At 29.8% G+C, this 22551-nt stretch overlaps 4 protein-coding genes across 4 annotated transcripts; all 4 read right to left on the bottom strand.

Annotated features, from left to right (window-relative positions):
- Positions 1 to 1487: 1487 nt before the first annotated feature.
- LOC123302618 (receptor-binding cancer antigen expressed on SiSo cells) lies at positions 1488 to 3364 on the bottom strand. Its single transcript, XM_044885643.1, has 3 exons — positions 3101 to 3364; positions 2180 to 2497; positions 1488 to 1868 (listed from the first exon to the last, which is right to left on the bottom strand). The coding sequence occupies exons 1-3, from the start codon at positions 3275 to 3277 to the stop codon at positions 1683 to 1685; spliced, it is 681 nt and encodes a 226-aa protein (XP_044741578.1). The 5' UTR covers positions 3278 to 3364; the 3' UTR covers positions 1488 to 1682.
- A 4276-nt stretch (positions 3365 to 7640) lies between these two features.
- On the bottom strand, positions 7641 to 11150 carry LOC123305107 (keratin-associated protein 9-1-like). The gene is made up of 4 exons (XM_044886727.1): positions 10996 to 11150; positions 10716 to 10931; positions 7861 to 8076; positions 7641 to 7795 (listed from the first exon to the last, which is right to left on the bottom strand). The coding sequence occupies exons 1-4, from the start codon at positions 10997 to 10999 to the stop codon at positions 7695 to 7697; spliced, it is 537 nt and encodes a 178-aa protein (XP_044742662.1). The 5' UTR covers positions 11000 to 11150; the 3' UTR covers positions 7641 to 7694.
- A 4423-nt stretch (positions 11151 to 15573) lies between these two features.
- Positions 15574 to 17385, bottom strand: LOC123302634 (waprin-Phi1-like). The gene is made up of 2 exons (XM_044885669.1): positions 17069 to 17385; positions 15574 to 15763 (listed from the first exon to the last, which is right to left on the bottom strand). Exons 1-2 carry the CDS (start codon positions 17301 to 17303, stop codon positions 15606 to 15608), a joined length of 393 nt encoding a protein of 130 aa, XP_044741604.1. The 5' UTR covers positions 17304 to 17385; the 3' UTR covers positions 15574 to 15605.
- Positions 17386 to 20191: 2806 nt separating this feature from the next.
- Positions 20192 to 21248, bottom strand: LOC123305096. The gene is made up of 2 exons (XM_044886715.1): positions 21030 to 21248; positions 20192 to 20483 (listed from the first exon to the last, which is right to left on the bottom strand). The coding sequence occupies exons 1-2, from the start codon at positions 21134 to 21136 to the stop codon at positions 20192 to 20194; spliced, it is 399 nt and encodes a 132-aa protein (XP_044742650.1). The 5' UTR covers positions 21137 to 21248.
- Between the last annotated feature and the right edge of the window lie 1303 nt (positions 21249 to 22551).

Genomic DNA, 22551 nt, shown 5'->3' with positions numbered 1-22551 from the left:
AGTTAAAGATCATCGTGTTTAACGCTGACACAAACTAGAGTTTAAAAAAATAGGGAAGCTATTTAGCACGCAATAATTTGCTTCTTTACGAATACAACTTTCTAGTTTGTTTTCTGAAAATATTTGTAAATAATTTATCTTCAATTTTAGAAACCACAAAATTTTACGTATCGTATTTTAACTAAAAATAAATAGTGTATTTATTACTGAGGATCAAAACCCATTCGTAATTTAAAATAAGTGGTATATTGTGAAGTTTAAACTAGTTGCGGTAATAAATAAACTGAATAAATTGTGATACTTTACGGATAAATTTTAAGATCATCAATACTTGATGAAACATTGACCGTGGATAGAATTCTCTGTTCGTACAATGCAACGCCATTCTTATCTACGAGCATTTTTATTGACGATATTTCACTAGATACTCTAAAAAGTTCAACATTAATTTTTGAAATTTGTACTTTTCAAGTATTTTTGTGCTTCTTACACCGTAATATATTGTACGGCGAAACTGAATAATGTAACTATGCAAGTTTTGTTTTAAGAATTAAAAATGTATTTTAGATTTATTTAGACTCTTTCTTTTATGTAATGATACGAACTTAAAGTGTTTATATGCAATCGTAATGTACTGAACGTTTCTCTCGAATATCACGATCTTATTTTTAATTACAAATATATCAAATTCTTTCCTATTTTATTATGAAATATATTTCATGTCTATTAAATTATTTATTTGTATTTAAATATTTTTATGTGTATTTTAATATTTCTGTGAAGTAAAAATTTATTATAATAGCTCCGTAAAAAATTTAAATGATTATTTGAAAATTAACTTTATCTTAATTCGAACATAATTCAAATATCAGTTAAATAAGAAATTGGTAATTTTTTAAATATCAATAAAAATATAAAATCTTCAAATATAGATAAATTCGCAGAATATCACGATCGTATTCGTATTTTGTTAATAATATCACGATATTATTTTAAAATGGATCCAATGAATTTCTTCTGTTTGAAATTCCTTTTTTTGATAGATTGTCTACTCTACATATAAATAAAACAAATTTTTAAGCCATGCTGGTAAATCTTTACAATGTAAAAATTTTTTTTAAATGGAAGGCATTGAATCTGAATTAATCTTTGTTATGTACCTAAATATATGACTAAAAATTTACTTCGAAAAATATCACGAATTAATTATCAATGTTGAGAAAGAATTATTGTATTCGGAGTGAAAATAATTGTATTTATTGTTTTAATGTTGTATTTTTTATTTAAAAAATTAAGTTAAATAAAATAACTTTTATACGAATAAAAAATTGTATTTTTTACAATTATTTAATTTTTTTAATTACAATTTAATTTGTATCTAAATAAAAGATCAAATCGAACGAATCTTTGGAATAAAATAATATGTATTATATATTATAAATAAAAATAAAATTATTATATAAATTTTTCAATAAAAACAAGTGTCTTTTATTTTAATTGTACCGTATATTTTCATGGTGTACAAATTTTCTTTACGTAAAATCGTTTCCATATCCCATTCATTTTTGCTCTAATACTGAGACGATTTGTACACAGCGTGTAAAGTGCGTTAAGAACTTGTTTTTTAGTGCATACTGTTCAAGCAAAATAAAATTTTTAACAAATAAACAGTAAATAGATCGCTAGGTATTAACTCTAGCAGTCCCTTGTGGTTGTATAGATTTATTTATAAGCTTTTGTTGTCTATTTAACTGCCTTTGTTCTCTTTCTTGACGTCGTTTTTCACGTAATATAGAATTTACTTCCCAACTATCATCACCAGCTTCATTTTCCCATGCTGATTCTTGCCATTCTCCCAACTGTCCTCCCTGAAAAAATGAAAATTAATTGAGCGATATTGTTTCTGTTAAACAGTATTATTATTTAATACGCTAAATTGACAAAAACTGTATAGATTAGTAGGTTTGGCAATAAAAGAAACTTTGCAATTATCATTTCAGGAAGTACGATAGAAAAACATACATAAGTTTTTCGCTTTTCGCAGTAAAATATTACAGTGCTTACATTATAATCAGTCAATACAATATAAAAGACATCGTTGAAGTTATTACATAATAAAACCACTTGCTGAGAAAAATACCACACCCTGTACAATACTCTTTAAATTTTAAATACTTACATTTATTGAACTAATCATCTCAGGATTCAACGATAAACGATTGGTTTCTTGAGAATGAAATTGTGATGATGCATTTACAGAATCCGCAGCACCATTTTTAATTAATATTTTTGTTTGCCCAGTGAATTTGGGTTTCATATCTTCAAAGTAATGTTCAATTTCAGCATGAGTTTGATCCTCCACATCTTGTTGTAATTGTTGTGACCTTGCAGCCATTGCCTGCTGTCTATAAAAGTCAATATGCTCTTGTATTGTATTCGGTTTTTTATTTTTTGAATCTTCGTCCCAATTTCTCCAACTATTCATATCATTTTCATTCTAAATAGTAAATAAGAAAGTTAATGTTAAAAAGGAAAGAATAACAAAAATTCTTCACATAGAAGCACCTTTGATATCGAAAAAATCTACTTAGGAGATTTTTTCCCCGAAAATAGCTAATGTCAATAATGTCTATGTTTTTGTTTATGTCAAATAATGAGCCAGATATTGCGTATATTACTCGGGCAGAATTTGTAAACGAAACAAACCGCGACCTTTAATTTTGAAATTTTTAGGTTGCATTTTTCCGACCACCTCAAACCGGACCTTGCTTAGGCTAAAAACTCGACAAATGTCGACAATATTTGTTCAAAAATAGACATGTTTTGGCATAATTTTAAAAAAAGTGTTGACGATACGAATCCTAATTATCATTTTCGGAGTGATTGACACACCTCCGAGTTTATCGGGTCGTCATAGATGCTTCACTTTATTGTGCCGGTAGAAATTGATTGCGTGATTTTTTTCGTCATCAGGTGTGCTACCACTATTAAACTAAACCGGTTATCCTTCGAAATACCAAAAAATATTACGTTTTTCATGAATTATTACAGAGTATCGTAAATTATATGAGTTAAGGTTATTAAAAAAAAAATTACACACCTCAGTATTTTGGGTATTTGTAGAGTAATTATTAACCACATGTACAGTTGTTAATGGTAAAGTATCACACGATGGTCTCCGTTTTCTACGAAAGCAACATAAAGCTCGTCTCCATAAGCCAATAAATATTAAACATAATGATTTTATTCGATTAAAGATGAATATTATAAATGCCATTACACAACACAATCACAACAGAAGTAATCAAATGTCATAAAGAAAATACAATTTTAGGTTATGTATTAAATAATATTGCATTCTTTATTTACGTTTATAAATCTTTTATTTAATTTTCTGAATAACATTTATTATTATTTACTAAACAAATCGGCAATTTATCTGCCAAATCAAATTGAAAAAGTGACCTCTTTGTCTATATTATTGTCATCTTTATTATACCCTGTATATATGAAATATGTACAAGGTATACTAATTTTAGTTTTGGTAATTTGTAACGCTTAGAAATAATGATAATACGAACATAATCTTGTTATAGGTGTTCATAAAATCCATTTTCGGTTGCCTGTCCATCTGTCCGTCTGTTGCCACGATTACTCAAAAACGAAAAAGAGAAACATTTTCTGTAAACATTATTGTTCTATGTCTGTGTTGTTTTCCCGTAAGGTAACAAACTAGTGCAAAATTTTGTTATCCATTTTCTTCAAAACTATAAAAGATAGAGAGATGAAAATTTGCAGGTAGCTTCAACTAGTGACCTTTTGTAAGATTTTGGAAAAAATAGAAAAGATTTCTAGAAAATAATTCGAAAAATATGCAAAATTTTCGAAATGTAGAACAAATTATAGAATAATATATAGGTAGAGTTCGTACAAAACAAAGTGGCACCGAGCAAGAGAGAGTGTATGATGTATATGTATGTGCACTCGTATCTACACTCTCTCTTGCTCGGTGCCACTTCGTTTTGTACGAACTCTAATATGGTCTTGAATATATAATATAACTTTAACTAGTGGTCTTATGAAACATTTTCGAATAGCGAAAAAAATTCTAGAAACTACGAAAACCGAAAAAATGTCGGCCGAAAGATCGTCACAATTGTGTTGGTTTTTTAAACTTTTTAAAACACATTCTGTACAGGGTATTTCAACAGTTAAGCCAGTCAATTGTTTGCTTTCATTTTTTGATAAATGCTTCAAATACAGGCACACAAACATGAGCACAGTGGCGGATTAAGTATTTTGCCGCCCTAGGCCCTGTCTGATTAGCCGCCCTTTTTAAAAGATGAAATTTTATTTTTTTGAATCCGTTTATATTATTTAGATATAATATTTATTTCATAAAAATACAATTGTTGAACAATACAAATAAATATTAACAACATAAACAACAGTCAGTTTTTTAAATATCTTCTTTCTTGCTTTCGTCTGAGCAAAATCATCAACTATGTCGTTGTAATCAATTTCTTGAACAAGTTGAGCTTCAATTGACAGTAGTGCTAAAGCATTGAGTCTCTCTTAGCCCATACTTGCGCGTAAATACGTTTTTACTCTTTTCAAGGTGTTTTACTCTTTTCAAATATATTATATATGTAACGTTCTCACTGTGTTACCCAAACTCAATGTGAGTGCAATACTTTATCAGTATTGCACTCACAAATAAAAAAGTTAATCAGAAAATAAATTCCATTCTATTTCATAGAAATTTATTTGTAAATTTATATAAAAAAAATTCGAATAGATCCTTAAAATGTATTGTCGTTACATTATATCAGATTTAAAATTTTGACATTCTGAAAAATTTGCCGCCCCCCAAATTGTGCCGCCCTAGGCCCGGGCCTCACGGGCCTAGGCGGTAATCCATCACTGCATGAGCATAACTACTATAAGGGTTGCCAAATAGTTTAAAAAAAATGCATAGCGGAGGAAAATTATAATAGGTATAAATGAATCCTCTTTTTTCCATTTTTCCATTTATCCTACATATTGTTGTTTAAAACATGGAACTTTTATAATTTTCAAAATTTTTTAATGGTTTTTTCTAGAAAAATGTTTAAAAAGAAATGTTAGTAAGATAAAAATTTTTGTATTCAAAGATAGATACTTTACTTCAAACTTCCGTTTTATCTGTTTCTATAATTAGTAAATACAAGCAACCCACACGGTTTGTCTTTGTCATTCCTATTTAACACAAGAATGACAAAGACAAATTGTGATATGCAGTGTGATGTATTTGGAAACTGACCTATTAGACGAATGTTTTTAGACGAAAAAAGTGTAAAATGAAGAATTTTATTGTGTCTCGACCTACGCAGCCAATATTTTTTTAAATGCTCAGGAAGGTCTACCTAAAGTACAGACTTTTCCATAATTGTAGTTTTAATAATTTGTTTATTGGCCCCGTCAGGATCACAAATACCAAATTCCGCCAGTCTGATAGCATATTTTTCAGCCCACTTCCCCTTTATGCACAAATTTTGTTGGTTCTTTTCGCTATTGATAACACGCACATAATAGCAGAGAGATTTTTGTAAGCATGCATGCTCGATGGACGTAACACCCAATTCTAAATTTATTGACGAGTTAGGAATTGAGCGTTTATAGAAATTACAAACCATCGTGTTTACAATTCTAATCTAATCTAGATTAGATTTTGATAAATGAATCTTCCTGAACATTTAAAAAAAATAGCCCCTATCAGTCGAGGTACAAAATAATTCTCTTTGAAATGCTAAAATGATTCGTCTATACAGATTCTGTTTACCCTGATAAAATATGTAATTACTATCTATTATTTTATCTATGTATGTAATACTAATAAGAAAGTTATCTTTGTTCGGTGAATGGTGATTTTTTCTTTAGAAGTAGTCTTTCTTTATACTCTGACTCTCTGAGTGTATTTTTTTTACTACTCTATCTAGATATTTCTAAACTGCACAAATAATGCATACGTGGATAACAACAATTGATACAATTGGCAACCCTATGCGAAATATATTTTAGTCCCCGTGAAATCAAATACAAGGAAAAATTTTTACAAAATCAATTCTTCAATATAAGCGAAAAATAGGCGTTAAATTTGATAGTTTTGAGAATAATTGAAACATTTAAACCAAATGAACAAATTTGTATATTCTCCACTCTTTTAGTTAACACGTAAACGTGGTTACATCCATAGAAGAAGGGACCCTGTATTGCCTCGATTTTCTAAAAATTCTAGCGAATTTAAATAAAAACCTAACACTCTTAAATCTAGATTGATTAATCGCGTAATTGCTAGCTAACCGATAAAGAAAACAATAATCAATTCGTAAATTAATGATAAACAGTACCTAAGAGAAATTTTTTAATCTTATATACAAACATTTTTAATTTTATTTGAAAACAAAAGTGTTTTCAGCTATTCTTTCGATTAAATACAATAATGACATATTTTTAAGTCGTATTTTCTACTGTAGCGGGCTTAACGTAATCAAATTTGTGTAATGAAAAAATAAACTGTACATACTCAAATACTTGTACGAATTTTTGAAGTTTTTTTCCTACATACAAATACAATATAGTTACATACTTTTATTTTAATGTCATTCTGATAGATGATAAAACTTCTGTAGTTAACTTGAAGAGTCTGTATTGTATTTCGACCGTATCGCACATTGTGCGCTGTTTTCTGTTTATATAGTTACAATCAATTGCTTCCGTACAGTCTAGCAAATTCTAGAACTGTCACATATGTTCTATTGGATATATTTTACTTGTATATGTTTTCTATCTTTGTTTAAGTAATATAAAACGATATTGTTTATTTCTTTTTAGAATTGTCTAGAATTCTAGATAATGCTATATTATTTCAAAATTACATTTGTTTTTAGGATATAGTACTGTATGTGTGTGAACCGTTGAATGAATATATGATCGGGTTATTTATAACGACGGATTATTTATATTGTCGGGTTAATTGTTAACACCGCAATACGAAAGCTGACGTTTTTCGAAAAAAATTGTGTGGATGAAAAATGTTAATTTTTTTTTGTGAAGATCAACTTTCTAACTTAAAGTATTATTCTATCTCTTACCGTTTAGGATTTAAATTGGCCATTAAAGAAACCCGAAGAATGATGAACATGATGTCCCCCATCAAACTGTGTTACTTTTGCTTAAGTTATTTCTTGTTTGGTTTACTACAAAACGAACTATCAGCCATTATAGATTAAAATGACCCACACTGTATACAATAATTCTCTCGGTTTTTAACTTACCTAGCAAGCAGTTTTTGTCTCATCAAGTTAATGTCTTAGTAGAATATAAAGAGAAGGGAATATCTTTCAAAAAAATGAAGGTCAGTCTAAGGTACAACACTTTGCCCCACATATTAATATTTTGCAAATAATAAGATGTATTCAATGAGTATTATCAAATTGGTGAATTATAACGTCAAACTATTCGCAATAAACATACGCTAAAATAGCCATTACACGTACTTTGGCGAAAATTGGCGTTCAATTCGCCAGTTTGTCGATTCACATCGAATACAGTGCGAAAAAACTAATAATCATACCCACATTAAATTGAAAACGGATAACTTTAAATGTAAACTTTTTATTTTAAAATTAATCAAAATTATCAATCAATTCACGTTATGCACGGACACATTTTGGTTTTCTTGTTATTGGATCTTCTCCACATTTTTCAAAGGAATTACATTTAGTGTTTCCACAATAGGTTCCAGTTCCACCAGCTAAAATGAACAACAATATAGCAACAGGTCTCCTCTTTATAAAACATACACTAAGTAAAACTCACATATTCTTGTTTTATATCCTGGATTCCTATCTCTAATACTTGGTTGAGAACAAGATTTTGTATTACAAATATTTGGACAACATTTTTGGCCTGGTGAACATTCTGAATCAGCAATACACTTTGGACTACAATTTAACATTTGATTGGATGGAGGACATTGTGCATAAATATTTACAATAAGCATTGTTGTTAAAACAACAATTAATAAATAATTTGCTATAATAAATTAAAACAAATTCATTAATTTAAAATAGTCTATGATAAAATAAGTTTATTAAACTTACCCATGTTTTAATTATTGTAAATCGTTTCAAAGATGGTAGAATATATGTACTTATATATTTACCGGTTGCCGTTATACAACTTCTAATAATGATTAATAACAGATCTAGATGATTTATAAAATGCTATTCACTTTATGATTTATCAGGCAAGAACGTCATAAACGCCTTCGGCTAAATTTAATATTTTGTAACAATAAGAGAGTGTACTTAACCCTTCCTTAGCGATTCACTAACGTTCACATATGCACTAACGTTGAATTTCAGCATTACCGTTCATATAAAGAGGATATATTAATAAAAATGGCCAATAATAAAGGATTCAGTAGGGCATAACGAAACATAGCATTTTGGAATTAGAAACATGTATTCGAAAACGTTCATCTCTCAAACTAAAAGCGCCAAAAACTTTTCATACCGTTTCGAAATTGTTCCGAATATGTTGAATTCGAAAAAGTTGTTGTTTAGTTTATGAGAAACTTTTTTTCTTATTTAAAGTTTTGTACGGTTGTTAACAGTTTTCGAACAATTTTGTTCTAAGTCTAACAAACTGTTAAAGACAGAGAAAAACTAACCCTAATTAACAAAAAAGTTTCTCATAAACTATCATAAACCAATAAATATTCGATGCGAAACCGATGAGATGTTTTGATGCATGTAGTTCCGAAGCCGGATATTTTCGGAAACATTTTCCTTATAGCAAAATATCTGTTTCGGTGTACCTTACATCGCTCATGCTTATTGTTAATTTTTTCAGATTTATAGTGCCTATTAAAATAAGCAAACGATTTTATACAACTCAAAATGGCCAAAAGTTTGGCGAAACTTCCATCTTTTGTAAACTTATTTAATAATACAGTATTATCAGGGAGAGCTAACTATGATCGACTCTACCACAATTGCAATGTTTTTTTACTTTCTTGGAATAATGTAATCAATTTAAATACCAAAGTATTTTATTTTCCTCTTTTTTATTTGGGATTTACAAATATTTGGGATTACCAACTAAGTACATAGAAATATCGTAATATGAGCTGATAGAACAGAATAACAATTTTCACAGAGGGTAGCTTATAATATTTATTATTCTTCGAAAGAGCTATAAGTCATTAAATTAATAAATCAAATTTGTTTAAAATCGCTATTAAAAATACTTTTTATTGAAAGACACTGAAGAAAAAATTAATTGGATAAGAATTTTAAAAAAAAATTCCTTTTTAACTAAGAATTCACGAATCTCATTTATTGTAAAGCTATAGGCAATGTATATTACGTTAGTGACATAGCTTTTGTGTAAACACTCATTATTCACTCATTTCACAACAAAAATACAGAATTACAGACTAGAAGAATGATAAAAATCAAATTTTAATAAAAGGTGTCTAAAAAGAAGATTTAAAAAATTCTCCTATTTATATTTGTTTAACCAAGCAAAAAAAGAGGGCTATTTATTTTCTGTTCCATTCCAGTCAATTCAGAGTAGATTTTCGATTAGAGTAGTTTGAGTACATGCAGAGAGTAATGTGTTATTTATCTCTAAAGAAAAAGCCTCCTCTCTATACCTTTATTAAACCTATTGCAAAAATGAGCGATTTAATGAGCATTTTAAAAAAGTGTCCGCGTGTATTCTGTTAATTTAGCATCTACTATACCTTTTTTCTGTAGTTAGTAAGAGATAGATTATGTATGAGGTAGCCAAATTCACAGAAATAGTGACCGCTATTTTATAATTTTATGACAGGCAAGATCATTTCCATATCCAAATTTCGAAAATTGATCAAATTAGAGAAGTGGTTTTACTATAGGGCAAGCTGAGTCATAGTCTTGAGGCGCTAATCTTTTGTAATTTTGTTAGAAACTCACAGGAGCTGAATATTTAAAAGCGACATGGCATTAGAGTTTGTTTTGCCAGCAATAAAAAAAAACGATTAGAAAAGGTGTTAATGCTAATCAACTGTGCATATGGTATCTACAATTTATTTAGTTAGTTTTCGGTTAAATCATCATGCACGCCGATTTGATACCGCGTAAAATACTCAGTTACGTGAGTTAATTTGAACGGTGAATGGGGGGGGGGTGGTGGTTAAAAAGTCCGTAGATAGGGATTTCAGTGGTGGAGGCCTTGTTTATTTTTATTTTTCGTATAGAGACCCTTTGACCATATTTTGAATATTCATTTCTACTTTTCTTCTTTTTCACTATTTGTATACTTTTTCTAGTCTTATTTTTTTTAGTCTTTGTAAACTTGTCAACGGCAATTTTGTCGTATGTAGGCACTTTCCTATAAACTTGTTCGCATCTAATATTTTTTTATTTAAAAAAAAAAACAAAAAACAAAAAAGAACCATAATGAAACAAAGTATTTTCAAATATAAACTATTTTATTTTAAAACTAATTATATTAAATTAATACTTTATGATCGGACACATTTTGGTTTTTTTGTTGAAGGATCTGATCCACATTTTTCAAATGAATTACATTTTGTATTTCCACAATAGTTTCCAGTTCCACCAGCTAAAACCGAGAAATATTTTGAGAATTTTAATATAAAATTAATATCGAGTAAAACTTACATGAGCCAGCTTTATATCCTGAATTCTTATCTTTAATACTTGGTTGAGAACAAGATTTTGCATTACAAATATTTGGACAACATTTTTGTCCTGGTGAACATTCTGAATCAGCAATACACGTTGGACTACAATTTAACATTTGACTGGATGGAGGACATTGTGCATAAATGCTTACAATAAGAATTGTTGTTAAGACAACAATTAATAAATAATTTGCTACAAAAAAAATAAAATTTTTTAAAAAGAATAAAATTATGGTTTAAATAACTAATTAACTTACCCATTGTTAAAGTTGATGCAAGGATGTAAAAACTGTTTTAAATACCGGTCGCGGCTATACCACTTATAAATGTTTACTAACAAATTATTTGTAAAATACTAGCCGTTTTATTAATTAACAGAGGATAACGTCATTTACGCCTTTGGCTAAATTTAATATTTTATAATTACAATGTTTTTACAACACTTCTTGAAATGATGTAATCAAATTTTAGATTCCAAAACATTTTCTTTTTCTTTATCTCCTTAATATTAGCCCAGCGAACAAAGTAGCAAAACCGCTAGGATTTTTATAACAAATCTTTTTTTTTTTTGAAACTTAATGGATTGTGTTCTTTGAGGTGTGTATAAAATTGTCTGAAGATAACGGTGTTGAGATGACGCCGCCTAAAGGTTCCAACGGGGAAATTTTGCGTTAAATAAAAGCCGCTAGGACTTGAAAAAATGTGTTAAATAAAAAAAGTTCAGAAAAACGTTGAAGCTAGCGTGATTTTGCACATTGTAAAAAATTTGAAGAAAAGTTGCTTCTCAAGAAAACATCAATTCGAAACATTTTTTCGGAAACCTAACAGATTCGGGACCAAATCCGAAAGCATGACCGAAATTTATGAGAGTTGCAGCTGAGTCCGAAACTGATATTTTCTGGCTCATGTTCATATGAACTTTTTTTAATGATTTGATGGTTATCATAAAAGCATATCTTATCAATATTTTCCTTTCATTCGCACGTAAAACATAGCAAAAGACACTCTCCATTAAATTACCTTTCAAACGAAACAAATAAAATCGAAATAGGTTCCTCCGTTTAGTCACTACGATGCCACATACAGGCAAACAGACAAGCACACATAGCGGTCAAACTTATAACACCCCATTTTTTGCATTAAAACATTACAAAAAGCTCATATGAACTAAGACCTTAAAGTTCTCTTCGGAGAATACCATTGTCACAAATTTCGAGCATCATTTCGGATACGTATCCAATCTGTTAGATTTTCGGAAAAAAGGATCGAATAAATTAAATTTGTCCCCTAGAGTGCAGAGAACGCCAGCGTTATCATCAGATATTTTTCTAAACGCACCCTAAGCAACACATTCCATCAAGTCTCACTAAAATTTAGACCTGTAGTACGAAATCTTAGGATAAGGTCTTTTTCTTGTTTTATTAGGTATAATACGTGTTTTATATTTTAAATTAATAAACCACCTGCAAGTACTAGTAATATAATTAAAAATTTTCATTTTCATTGTGAATAAATACTCAGGAAAAAATCAACGCCAAATAACATATACGGCAAAGTAATTTTAGGCAAAACGAATAAAAATCTTCTAAATATGTCGTCTGAATCAAAATGATTACGCCTCAAAATACCCATCAGAAAAAATAAAGTAAAAAAATCATTATGAAACCTTCCAACAATTATGAAGCCTACCAACTTCAAAGAACCGTGAGCTTGAATGTAACCTGGGTATTGTCAGTACTAACGAAACGATAGGTTAGGCGTACTTTAAGTTCAAGAAGTAAACATTATAAGGCAATTTATCAAGTGCAAGATTTTGTACTTTCAAATATATAAAGCTCGGGCTTTAAGTTATTAATGCGTCCGCCAGCGGTATTCGATAGTAAATTGTTAAACAGGAAAGTATTCAGAAATATTTTGTAAAACGTATCATTCTAAACTTCTGGGGCATAACGGATTAAATTAAACGAGTCGTCTGTTTTCAAAAATAATTTGTATGAATATAGATGCAAATTTTCCATTGAAAATTATAGCAGTGCCATTTTTTTTACAATAAGCTAATTTTATTAGACTATACAGACTGTATGTGTATTAGATTTTTTGCAAACATTCAAGTCACGACCTGTATACAAGTTTGTTAAAAAGATTTTCCTTATTATATTATTTAAATTCATTATTCTTCGAAACCACGCCTATCTTTACGTCGAAAATTTGATTGGCATGTTAAATGTAAATGTATTTAACTATTGAATATACCTTCGTTTTAATAAGTTTAACTACACTTTTTCTGAAAAAACATAAAGTTCCCCATATTATCACAAATCTTCTTTTCTTATTGCAAAATTTTTTTAAATCACAATGTCAGTATTATCAGCTTAAACTGACCTAATAATCATTTTAATTGGACAATAAACAAACCTTTGATATGACCTTTAAATGCAGAATTAAAGTATTCAGCAGTTAAATTACAGAATTAAAGTATTCAGCAGATATAATGATATATGGATGAATAATATGACACGATTTATTATTATTTATTGGATGAGGAAAGATACATTGTTTTTACACCTATATACAAAAACAAAACACATCCTTGTAAATATAATAAAAAGGTTATTAAGCTAAGAGATTATGAGCCATAGGCTTTTAACGACAAATAAACTCCGAATTGCTATCTAATAGGTTCAAGTTCAAAATTAGTTTGTTTATCATCAATAATATATATATTACAAAACATTTTAAATGTATAGTTCCTAGCCTAGACTTTACCTATAATACATCGTTTATTATAAAATACATCGAGATTTATAAACATTTTACATCGTCCTTACATAGAAAATTTAATAAAAACCATTGAAATCATGACTTAACCTACTTTGGATGGATAAGCCATCCTTACAACTACGCATTAAATAAATAAATAAATGAAATTAAAGAAGGTATATACCTACCATTAAGATTACACTGAATCAGTTGCAATCGACATCGTGTGCCATGCGTTATCTTTTCCTGAAAAGCAACATACGTGGGTCAAATTGACACACGAGAAAGGATTTTCGCGAGATGAGAGGAAAATTTGGATGAAGGTTCGGATGGTTGGGTGTCCAGTTTCTCGGTGGATAGCTTCAGCCGAATATCGTAGGGGGACTTTCGAAATCATCTGAAGACAAAGATTTTGAAATTTTTTTGCATTTTCGCAAGCTGCGAAGGTGCAACGTTCGACCAAATTGGGACAGGGTACGTGAATACGGGCTGGATGCATGCCTTGAAAAGTCTATGTTTCAGGCGTTCGTCTAACCTACTTCTAGTGTTGAGTAGTAGGTACAACCCAGCAGCGGATGCGTTTCCTTTGAGTCTGTTGGATTTCAGTGTTAAACATGTTCAATTCAAGTGGATAAGAAACAAATTTATTTTTCTTTGTGAACAATACGGACTGACTCTTCCTGGGATTAATTTTGATTTTCCACTTTTTGAAATAGCTTTCAAGCGTAAAAGTCAAGTTTTTAAAGTCCTTTCCCAGTACTTTAATGTAGCCTATATACGTTGTGATTTAATTAGACAAGTTACTGTATACCCTGTGATGATTGAAAATTGAACAAATTTGTTCCTTATTTCTAAGGTAAACCTTCTGAATTTTACGGTCTGCTGATTTTACGTTTACCATTGCCTGTTCAACAATACCTATTCTCCAAGGTGTGAATGAAACAAATACCTATGTTATCATTAACTATGAAAGTCAATTTCAGTTTCGAAATTCATTCAATAATTTTTTCGAGAAGTATGAATACGAAGTTCACATTGTATGTATATCTATACCCCGAGCCCTAAAAAATGTACATTATAGTATAATATATACTCGGGGAAAAAATTTTTTTTTGTCATAGTGGTACATGGCGTCTAGACCCGTATCCCGTAGTGGTCCTATTTATTTCTATTAAGATTAACAATAATCATCAATATTCTAGTAAACAATTCATGTAAGCTCAGTCGCTGGAGTAGCATTCAGATATCCAATGACAACTGCTAAGAAATACCTTCTAAAAGTGCTGATAGCCATAAGTACTGCGTTTTTCAAAATGTACCTACGTAGGTGATGATTAATCATTAAAGATCAATATTTGTCGTTATTTTGAAGAAAATTTAGTGTGGATAGCTAGATAGGTGTGTACGGTGTGTATAGGAGTTATGTGGCGTTCACACCATAGATTTTAATTTTGTAATTATGAATATGTAAATTAAATTTTTTATATTTATATTTTACTCAAGGTTTATTTACATAAATAAAAAAAAACACATACACATCTTGGTGAATTGACCTTAAACTCGTTTTTTAGTTCTTCGAAACAAAAAACAAAATTCAAAATTATAATTTGTATTGACAGGTATATTATCCGAGTCAATACTTGAACTATAGTTCAGGTACCTCAAAAAACTTTTTTGAGGTACCTACTCACTTCGTGACCATGGAGGATGGGTTTGAAATGTTAACAAAAACAAAAATCTAAAAAAGTTGCACAAAAATTTTCCGAACGATCTTTTTTGGCGGGTTTTTTTTTATAATTTTAAAGAAGGCGGTTTTTTGGGAAAACTATTTTTTCGCTGATACGTATTTTTGAATTATCTTCAACTTTCCTATTTAATGTTATCGCGAAAATCATTAGTTATCCCAAAAATCCAAAAAAAACGCCTTTTTCAAAAAGTTTTTCCTAATAGGGAGCCTGAACTATAAGGCTAAATTTTACCAATGAAAAATTGACAATTCCGATTTTGATTGATTTTTTAAATATGTTAAAACTTATTAGTATTTATTCAACTATATACATAAATAATTATTTTAAAATTTTTATTGGAATTATATGTTTTTATATAATTAATATTCTGTAACTTCCTCTTCAGGTTTTTGGCACGCAAGAGCTCCACAACGATTTGTACAACATTTGAGGCGTCCTTTACAATCAGAATCTGCTTCACATGTACTCGTACACACCCAACGGCCAGTAGGATTCTCAGGACATACACCCGCTTTTTCTGTATAAAAAATCGAAATTAGTTTTAATACATTTTATTTGTTGTCTTTTTAATCCCATGTTTGTAACGCTTTAAATTTAAAATATTGATGCTACGAACCAAATTTTGGTATAGGTGTTCATAAAATCACCTAATTGGTCCATTTGCTTTTGTCCTTCTGCCTATCTGTCTATCTGTCTGTCTGTCCGTCTGTTAGTCTGTGATCACGATAACTCAAAAACAAGAAGAGATAGCAAGCTGAAATTTTTATAGCAAGCAAGCAACATATAGGTAAATTGTGTCTTCGATCAGTAGGACTCATCTAGTAAACAGTTAGAGATAGAACACAAGTTTAAATGTGAAAAATATTCCTTATAAAAAAATAAACAACTTTTGTTTTGGAACATTTTTTCGTAAACATCACTGTTTACCCGTGAGGGCAAAAATTATATAGTTTGTGTTATATGGGAATATCAATTATATGTGTGTGAAACGTATGTATTTGTGGCTACCTAAGAGTGGCTATCTTTATTTATTTACATAATGTAAAAAAAAAACGCTTGCGTAATCAACACTGTCTATACATGGTATTTCAACAATTAACCCAGTCAATTGTTTGTTTTCACTTGTTTAAAGTCATTTAGAAGAGCGCAATCAAAAAATGTATATCATTACGTTTAAAGCTATCCCCAATGCTCCTACGCAATTTTGTTTAAATATATTTTTAAGTATGTGTTTGAGTATCTCGTGTTAAAATTTTTGTACACGATAATTTGCAATTTTTGCTCTCCCCCTCCACGGAGTTACATAGTTTATGGATCCACGAGAGCCAAAAAACTTCAAAATATGCAGTGCCGATGGTTTGTGCACATCATAATATCTTGACGCCAAAATTTATTTCTAAATTTTAAGTAAAAAGCTTGACTACTTTCCAAAACATGCTAATCAAATACGACGTATTCGTACTAAATCATTTAAAATAATATTTCTAGCTAAAATTCGCGTTTGACATGTTATGAAGGTAAAGTTTGTTTTTTTTTTTTTTTTGGTATCGCTAATATTCTATTATCAGTTCCAAAAGGAACTATAAATAGGTCTGCTATATAGATATCATGAAGGTAAAGTGACCTGAAAAAATCTCACTAATCCAGGCTGAACTTATATGACTTCTACACTAAACCGATTAAAACTTCGGTTTTATTGAACGAAATAGTTAGGCAAAAATTTTATTACCTTATCCATTTTGAATAAGATTATAATGCAATCCCAACCCGATTGGCACACAAAATTGCAGGTATGTTTACTGAACAAACTTTATAAAATTACCTTTCTTCGCACGCCGTGTTACTGGTCGTGTACAAATTGATCCACCACACGATGTAGGGCAACATTTTCCAATACCCGCACAATGTGAATCATTAAAACACGTTCGACGACAAATTCCAACTTGTGTTGGTGGCGGACAGTCACCATTCTTTACAACAACATCTTCTTGTGCAATTGTTGATAAAATAATGGAGAAAACACATATTAAAATTATAACTGGTTTCAAATGTAACATATTAAATTTTTATTACGAAAAAATTAATTACAATTAGAACGTAATTTGCCACACAAATAGTTCAACACAATTATTATTCCAATTAATTTTTTTTGTTTTGTTTCATTGATAATGATAATGCAATAATTTTATTTTTTTCATTATTTGAATGGTAATTAATATTTACAGGGTGGCCAATGTAAGTACAACCACCTAGAAGCATTTTTTATTGCGTGCAAAGCTGAAAAGAGGTAGTGCAAGACGTAAAAATTTACTTTCTCAAACAGATAAAAGTCTCATTTATTTAAAAGTATAGGCAATGTTAGTACATAAATGATAAAATTGTGTAGAAACTCATAGTACAATTAAATAAAGAATATTATTAAATATTTGAAAAAATAGGTTCTGCACCCAACGAATAATCAAAGCCTAATATGTCCGTAAGATGGTGAGATATTAAGGTGTTTCTCGCTTCTGTTTTCAGGGAGGCTAAAAATTATTAAATGTATTCAAGTAAAAAAAGCATTCGTTAATTAGTTTGAATAATTTCATTTTCTTGATCTTACTTCACCACCAAATGTACGACTTCATGTATATATATCTAAACCCTGGGTAGTTATCAATTTCCTCCAATATCATATCAAAATAACCAAAAAATTATTTCCCTCAACGGACAAATGATTATTGTGGTTTAAAAAATATAATGTTTCACATTCGTTAATCGAGAAAAATAGACCAAAATTTTTAGACCCGGAGTATTGTTGCAAATACGAGTTAGGTAGGTTGCGTTCAAAAATGGGACACTATTAAAGAAATTATTTCGGTCTATTTTTTCCGAGTCCATTTTTTCTGGTCTATTTTTTTATATCCTTTTGGTCTATTTTCTATTTTTTCCTCATAATAAATGTAAGTCCGCCCCCTATTTCACATTTTCTTGACGATTTGCGAAGTTATGGTTTGATTCACAGCGACTAAGAAAAAGGTCATCACTGATAAATTTTTATTTCGAAAGTCGGTAATTTTTGTAACTGCCTGCGTGTGGGAAATTTCTAGATCTATGCCTGCCGATATCCATCATTTGTAAACATGCTCGCGTAATTTCTGTCGGACAAATATTTTTCACGGTATACATTCATTAATCTTACAGCTCCAATTTAGGTAAAAGGTTATTCATAAGTTTGAGAACGCCCCATCTCAAGAAAATCTAATGGACACTCAGGAGTTTGCAAATAACCACTCAGTAGGTATAATTAAAATGAAATAATTATATGAGGTCAAAGGATAATAAATATTTAAATCTTTAAATTAAAAAGAAAAGTAAATTAAATAGGCGAATTTATCAAGCTAACAATTAAAAAGTTAGACAAAGAAACTTGGGTCTTGAAGTTTTTAATAATAATAATAATAATAATCCAAAAAAAAAGAAAAACAGACATATATATTCAAATTACAAATTCAAATCTTTTTAAATATATACCACTAGTTCGATTGACATCTAGGCATATAAATATCACGAGAATGACAGAATACATGCGTTAAGCTATGGATCTAAGTGAAAGGTATTATATACATGTGTTGACCCACACTCTCTGCAGGCATACAACAGAAGAACTGTTATTTAGCGTAAAAGATATCGAAGCCACGATACAAGTTTTTGCAATTTCATATAACATTGACGCATGTTCTCTGTCTTACTCGTGATAGTTATATGCCTAGATGTAACTCGAACTAGTGGTATATTTAGTATTAGAAAGAGTTTGAATTTTTTATTTTGTTTACTCAGAATTGATTATACAGTGTTCAGTGGCGTATTTAGGTTCAAAATTCCCTGAGCTATTTAAATTAGGCGACAGCTATTGGCCTTGGTTATCGTTATCGCAATTATACTTTATCTTATGTATTATTTCTCTAGCCTGTTGTTTTTTCCTATCCATGCGATATTTTCCTTATTCCTTTATCAAATTCCGTTATTAACACCTCCCTTTCAAGCTTATTGTGCTGTGTCCTGACATAAAATAGACTCACGGACTGTGTCCTGGCATAAAACAGACTAGGAAAAAAAGGGTAGAGAAATAATTTTTACATTTAATTTTGTTCATTATAGTAATTTGTATATCATATCTGTAATAAAATTGCCTATAATTAAAAATCAATTAAATTGCTATTGATATTATATTATTTCTCTATAGCCTATTTTTAGCCAGGGTACCTTTTTTCTCTCAGTACCTTTTTTTAAATCGAACGGGGGATCGAGTGTACGTGTCTCATTTCGCTATGACTTTTTTCGGGGATTTACGATGTAATAGTTCTTTGTTATGTTAAGTAGTAGATAGTCCTGAGGAACCCTATATCAAAATTTCTACCGGCCGCGGCGGCCGTATTCGCTTTTGATCTCTTCGCCTTTAAAGGCTACAAAAAGGGATCGTTTTTCAATGAGATCGAAATTCAGTACTATATTTCCGATGAACAAGATGAGTTGACCAGTTTTGGGAAATAAACAATCCAAACTTTGTCTTGAAATAACTTCATCTATTAAAATGTTGGAGATAGGTACTATTATCGGTAGGTCTCTTATCTGTGTCGAGCAAATGTTTTGCTAATTATCCAAAAACAAATGAGGCTTAAAGACGCAATAAAATTCTAAAAACACAATAGGTATATTTTAAAAAAAAAAACGAATTACAGTCATGATTACAAAACTTTATGGTAACGGTCATGAATAACTATTTATCTGTATCTGAACTTGATCAATGAATTAAAAAATAAAATAAAGTTTGAATTTATCTGTTACAATCGAAAATTGCTACATTATAATAAATAAACCAGGATGCCAAAAATTCATAAATTCAAGTGTAAAAACTACAATATTAAATACTGAACACAAAAAATTTAAACATTGTCATTTCCAATTAGATGAATCTATAGTTTTTAATCTTCCTTTTACTAATTTTTTTTTCTTTTCGAAAAGCAGGACTCATAGCTTTAGGATATGGTGAAAAATAATCCGTTGGATGTGACACAATAAACTGTGGTTGCTCTATTTTAGTTTTATTCTTCACTTTGCATGGTTTTTTTAATTTTGTAAAATTAAATTGTTGATATTTTGAAAAACATCCATAATAATCTCCAGGTGTTGCATGCTTTTTTATTGGATTTGGTGGTATCATTATTGGTTGTACTAATTTTTTACGAAAACCTTTTCTAGATAAAGACAAACGAAGTTATTTGTTGAAAGGTGAGAGACTTCATTCACATTAAATAGGCCCGACAATTTTTACAGCTGTACTAGTTGAATCATAATTTTTAACAAAGTCACTAAAAATACTTTTTCCCACCTTAAGAATTTTGAAAAAGGCTTCTCATCATAAAAATTTTCTGTCCTTAGATTAGTCAGTAATGTTGCCAGGTTTTTATCCCATATACAGCTTTGCCAAAATACGTATAAATTGGGTTACGGCCACAAATACATTTTGATTTTTTTAAATTACTGTTCAAAATGACCTAAAAACATAATTTTAGCAGGATAGAAAAAAAATGATCCCTCAATAATCCCTGAGCGTTAAGGATTATTTTGTAACAAGTCTGACGATCCGGCCTATTGCAGGATACATCTAAAAGAAGTTTCCTAATGTGAATTAATCCACGCACAGACCATATAGCAGAATCAACCACCTTGTATCCCACTTTGGAACATTTTTTCCACCGAAGCAATATCGTTCGACTGGCAAGAATTAATTTTATACTTACTTAGTAGCATTCGCTGAATATTGGAACATTAATTGTCTATCAAGCATTAACTTATCACGGTACTCTTTTTGAGAGTACCAATCGTATGGATCGAGTTTATTGCTCATATTGATAAAGTGTTATTGCAAATTTATTTTCGATATTAACATGCAAATTTTCCTACATTTACCTACATTTAAATCATAATTTTTCTGTTATTTTATTTTGACAAGTTCATTATTATTGATTATTGATTTCAGATTTGTAAACAATAAAACAATTGCCATTATTAAAATTAAAAAATATTTTCTAGATAGATTTTATAGTTTAGTTTATTTAGTTTTTTTTTTATATTCGATTTATTCAAGAAATATAGTAGAAAATATAGAAAAAGAACCATATTGAATCAAGTAAATAATTTTTACATTTTTTTTACGCTTTTTGTTTAGTTTTTTTTTATTATAAATCAAATTGTCATGCGTTCCCCCGAAATAATCAGACAAAACATTAATTGTTCCAACTCTATTGTAAGTATTTTGGTGAGTTAAATATAAACTGAAAAGAAAAAAACAAGGCCAGCAGTTTACATAGCGACTTTAACAGTCGGGACCCATTATTGGGATTATTCGAGCCGTTGTAATTTTAATGGGTCCCGACTGTTAAAGTCACTATGTAAACTGCTGAACTTGTTTTTTTCTTTTCAGTTTATATTTTACTCTGTCGGGTTTTTTGATTTTTTAAATATTTATATTTATTCTACCTTTTTTAGTTTGAATTTTAAAATACCTATTCAATGATACTCCACTTACCGTAGTTTGTCGACTTTCTTTTTGAGCCTATGTATGTATATTTGGTCCTTTGAGGCGTATGTATTTAATAGCTATTCAGTGATACCCCACTTGACATAGTTCGCCGACTTTCATTTTTTGTTTTTTCACAATATGGCGTCTGGTGGTCGCCATATTGAATTTTCACTATTGTCATATCGTTTAGCAGCACTCGCAAGGCTAAGACAAATCGATTGGCGTAGGAAACATCAAAATCGGTCCACGCGTTTGGTTTCATGTAGCACTCGCAAGGTTGAGACAAACCGATGGACGTCTGAATCTTCCAAATTGGCGGACGCGTTTGGTCTCTAGTGTGCCATATAGGAATCCACATATATAGACTGATAAACACATTACCACTACTCCTTTGCGTTGCTCAGTCGGGAAATTACTTTAACGTATGCCTTGTATTCTGATCATAGAGTTTTTATTTTTGTGATTTTTGTGAAAAAAATAATGTACCAAGGCTATTATATTAAATATATACTTACATTTTTATACAATATCGAAAAACATGAATACATCAAGGAATGATTATTGCAGCATATAGCTCGAGAGCTAGTAACACCTGAATGTCGTCAGCTACCAAAAACCTGACATTGGTTTGGCAAATGTTGTAGTTCAAACCAGAACCACACTTTCATACTATTTCCAAACCACCGAGTGGAACTGAGAGTCGTGATTCTCCGTTAAAGTTGAATACTTTTACGAGTATG

Source organism: Chrysoperla carnea, chromosome 1 (genome assembly GCF_905475395.1).
Source record: "Chrysoperla carnea chromosome 1, inChrCarn1.1, whole genome shotgun sequence".
Classification (NCBI taxonomy): Eukaryota; Metazoa; Arthropoda; class Insecta; order Neuroptera; family Chrysopidae; genus Chrysoperla; species Chrysoperla carnea.
This window is presented reverse-complemented; position numbering and strand designations above follow the sequence as displayed.

Excerpts from the sequence above, each read along its gene's own strand:
- LOC123302618 (XM_044885643.1), bottom strand. The coding sequence starts at position 3,277 with ATGGCATTTATAATATTCATCTTTAATCGAATAAAATCATTATGTTTA. Across the intron at positions 2,498-3,100 it reads CAAATACCCAAAATACTGAG|AATGAAAATGATATGAATAG; the intron begins GTGTGTAATTTT and ends TTTACTATTTAG. Across the intron at positions 1,869-2,179 it reads AGATGATTAGTTCAATAAAT|GGAGGACAGTTGGGAGAATG; the intron begins GTAAGTATTTAA and ends TCATTTTTTCAG.
- LOC123305107 (XM_044886727.1), bottom strand. Across the intron at positions 8,077-10,715 it reads AGGATATAAAGCTGGCTCAT|CAAATTATTTATTAATTGTT; the intron begins GTAAGTTTTACT and ends AATTTATTATAG. Across the intron at positions 7,796-7,860 it reads AGGATATAAAACAAGAATAT|CTGGTGGAACTGGAACCTAT; the intron begins GTGAGTTTTACT and ends TGTTCATTTTAG.
- LOC123302634 (XM_044885669.1), bottom strand. The coding sequence starts at position 17,303 with ATGTTACATTTGAAACCAGTTATAATTTTAATATGTGTTTTCTCCATT. Across the intron at positions 15,764-17,068 it reads AACACGGCGTGCGAAGAAAG|AAAAAGCGGGTGTATGTCCT; the intron begins GTAATTTTATAA and ends TTTTTTATACAG.
- LOC123305096 (XM_044886715.1), bottom strand. The coding sequence starts at position 21,136 with ATGAGCAATAAACTCGATCCATACGATTGGTACTCTCAAAAAGAGTAC. Across the intron at positions 20,484-21,029 it reads TATTCAGCGAATGCTACTAA|AAAAGGTTTTCGTAAAAAAT; the intron begins GTAAGTATAAAA and ends GTCTTTATCTAG.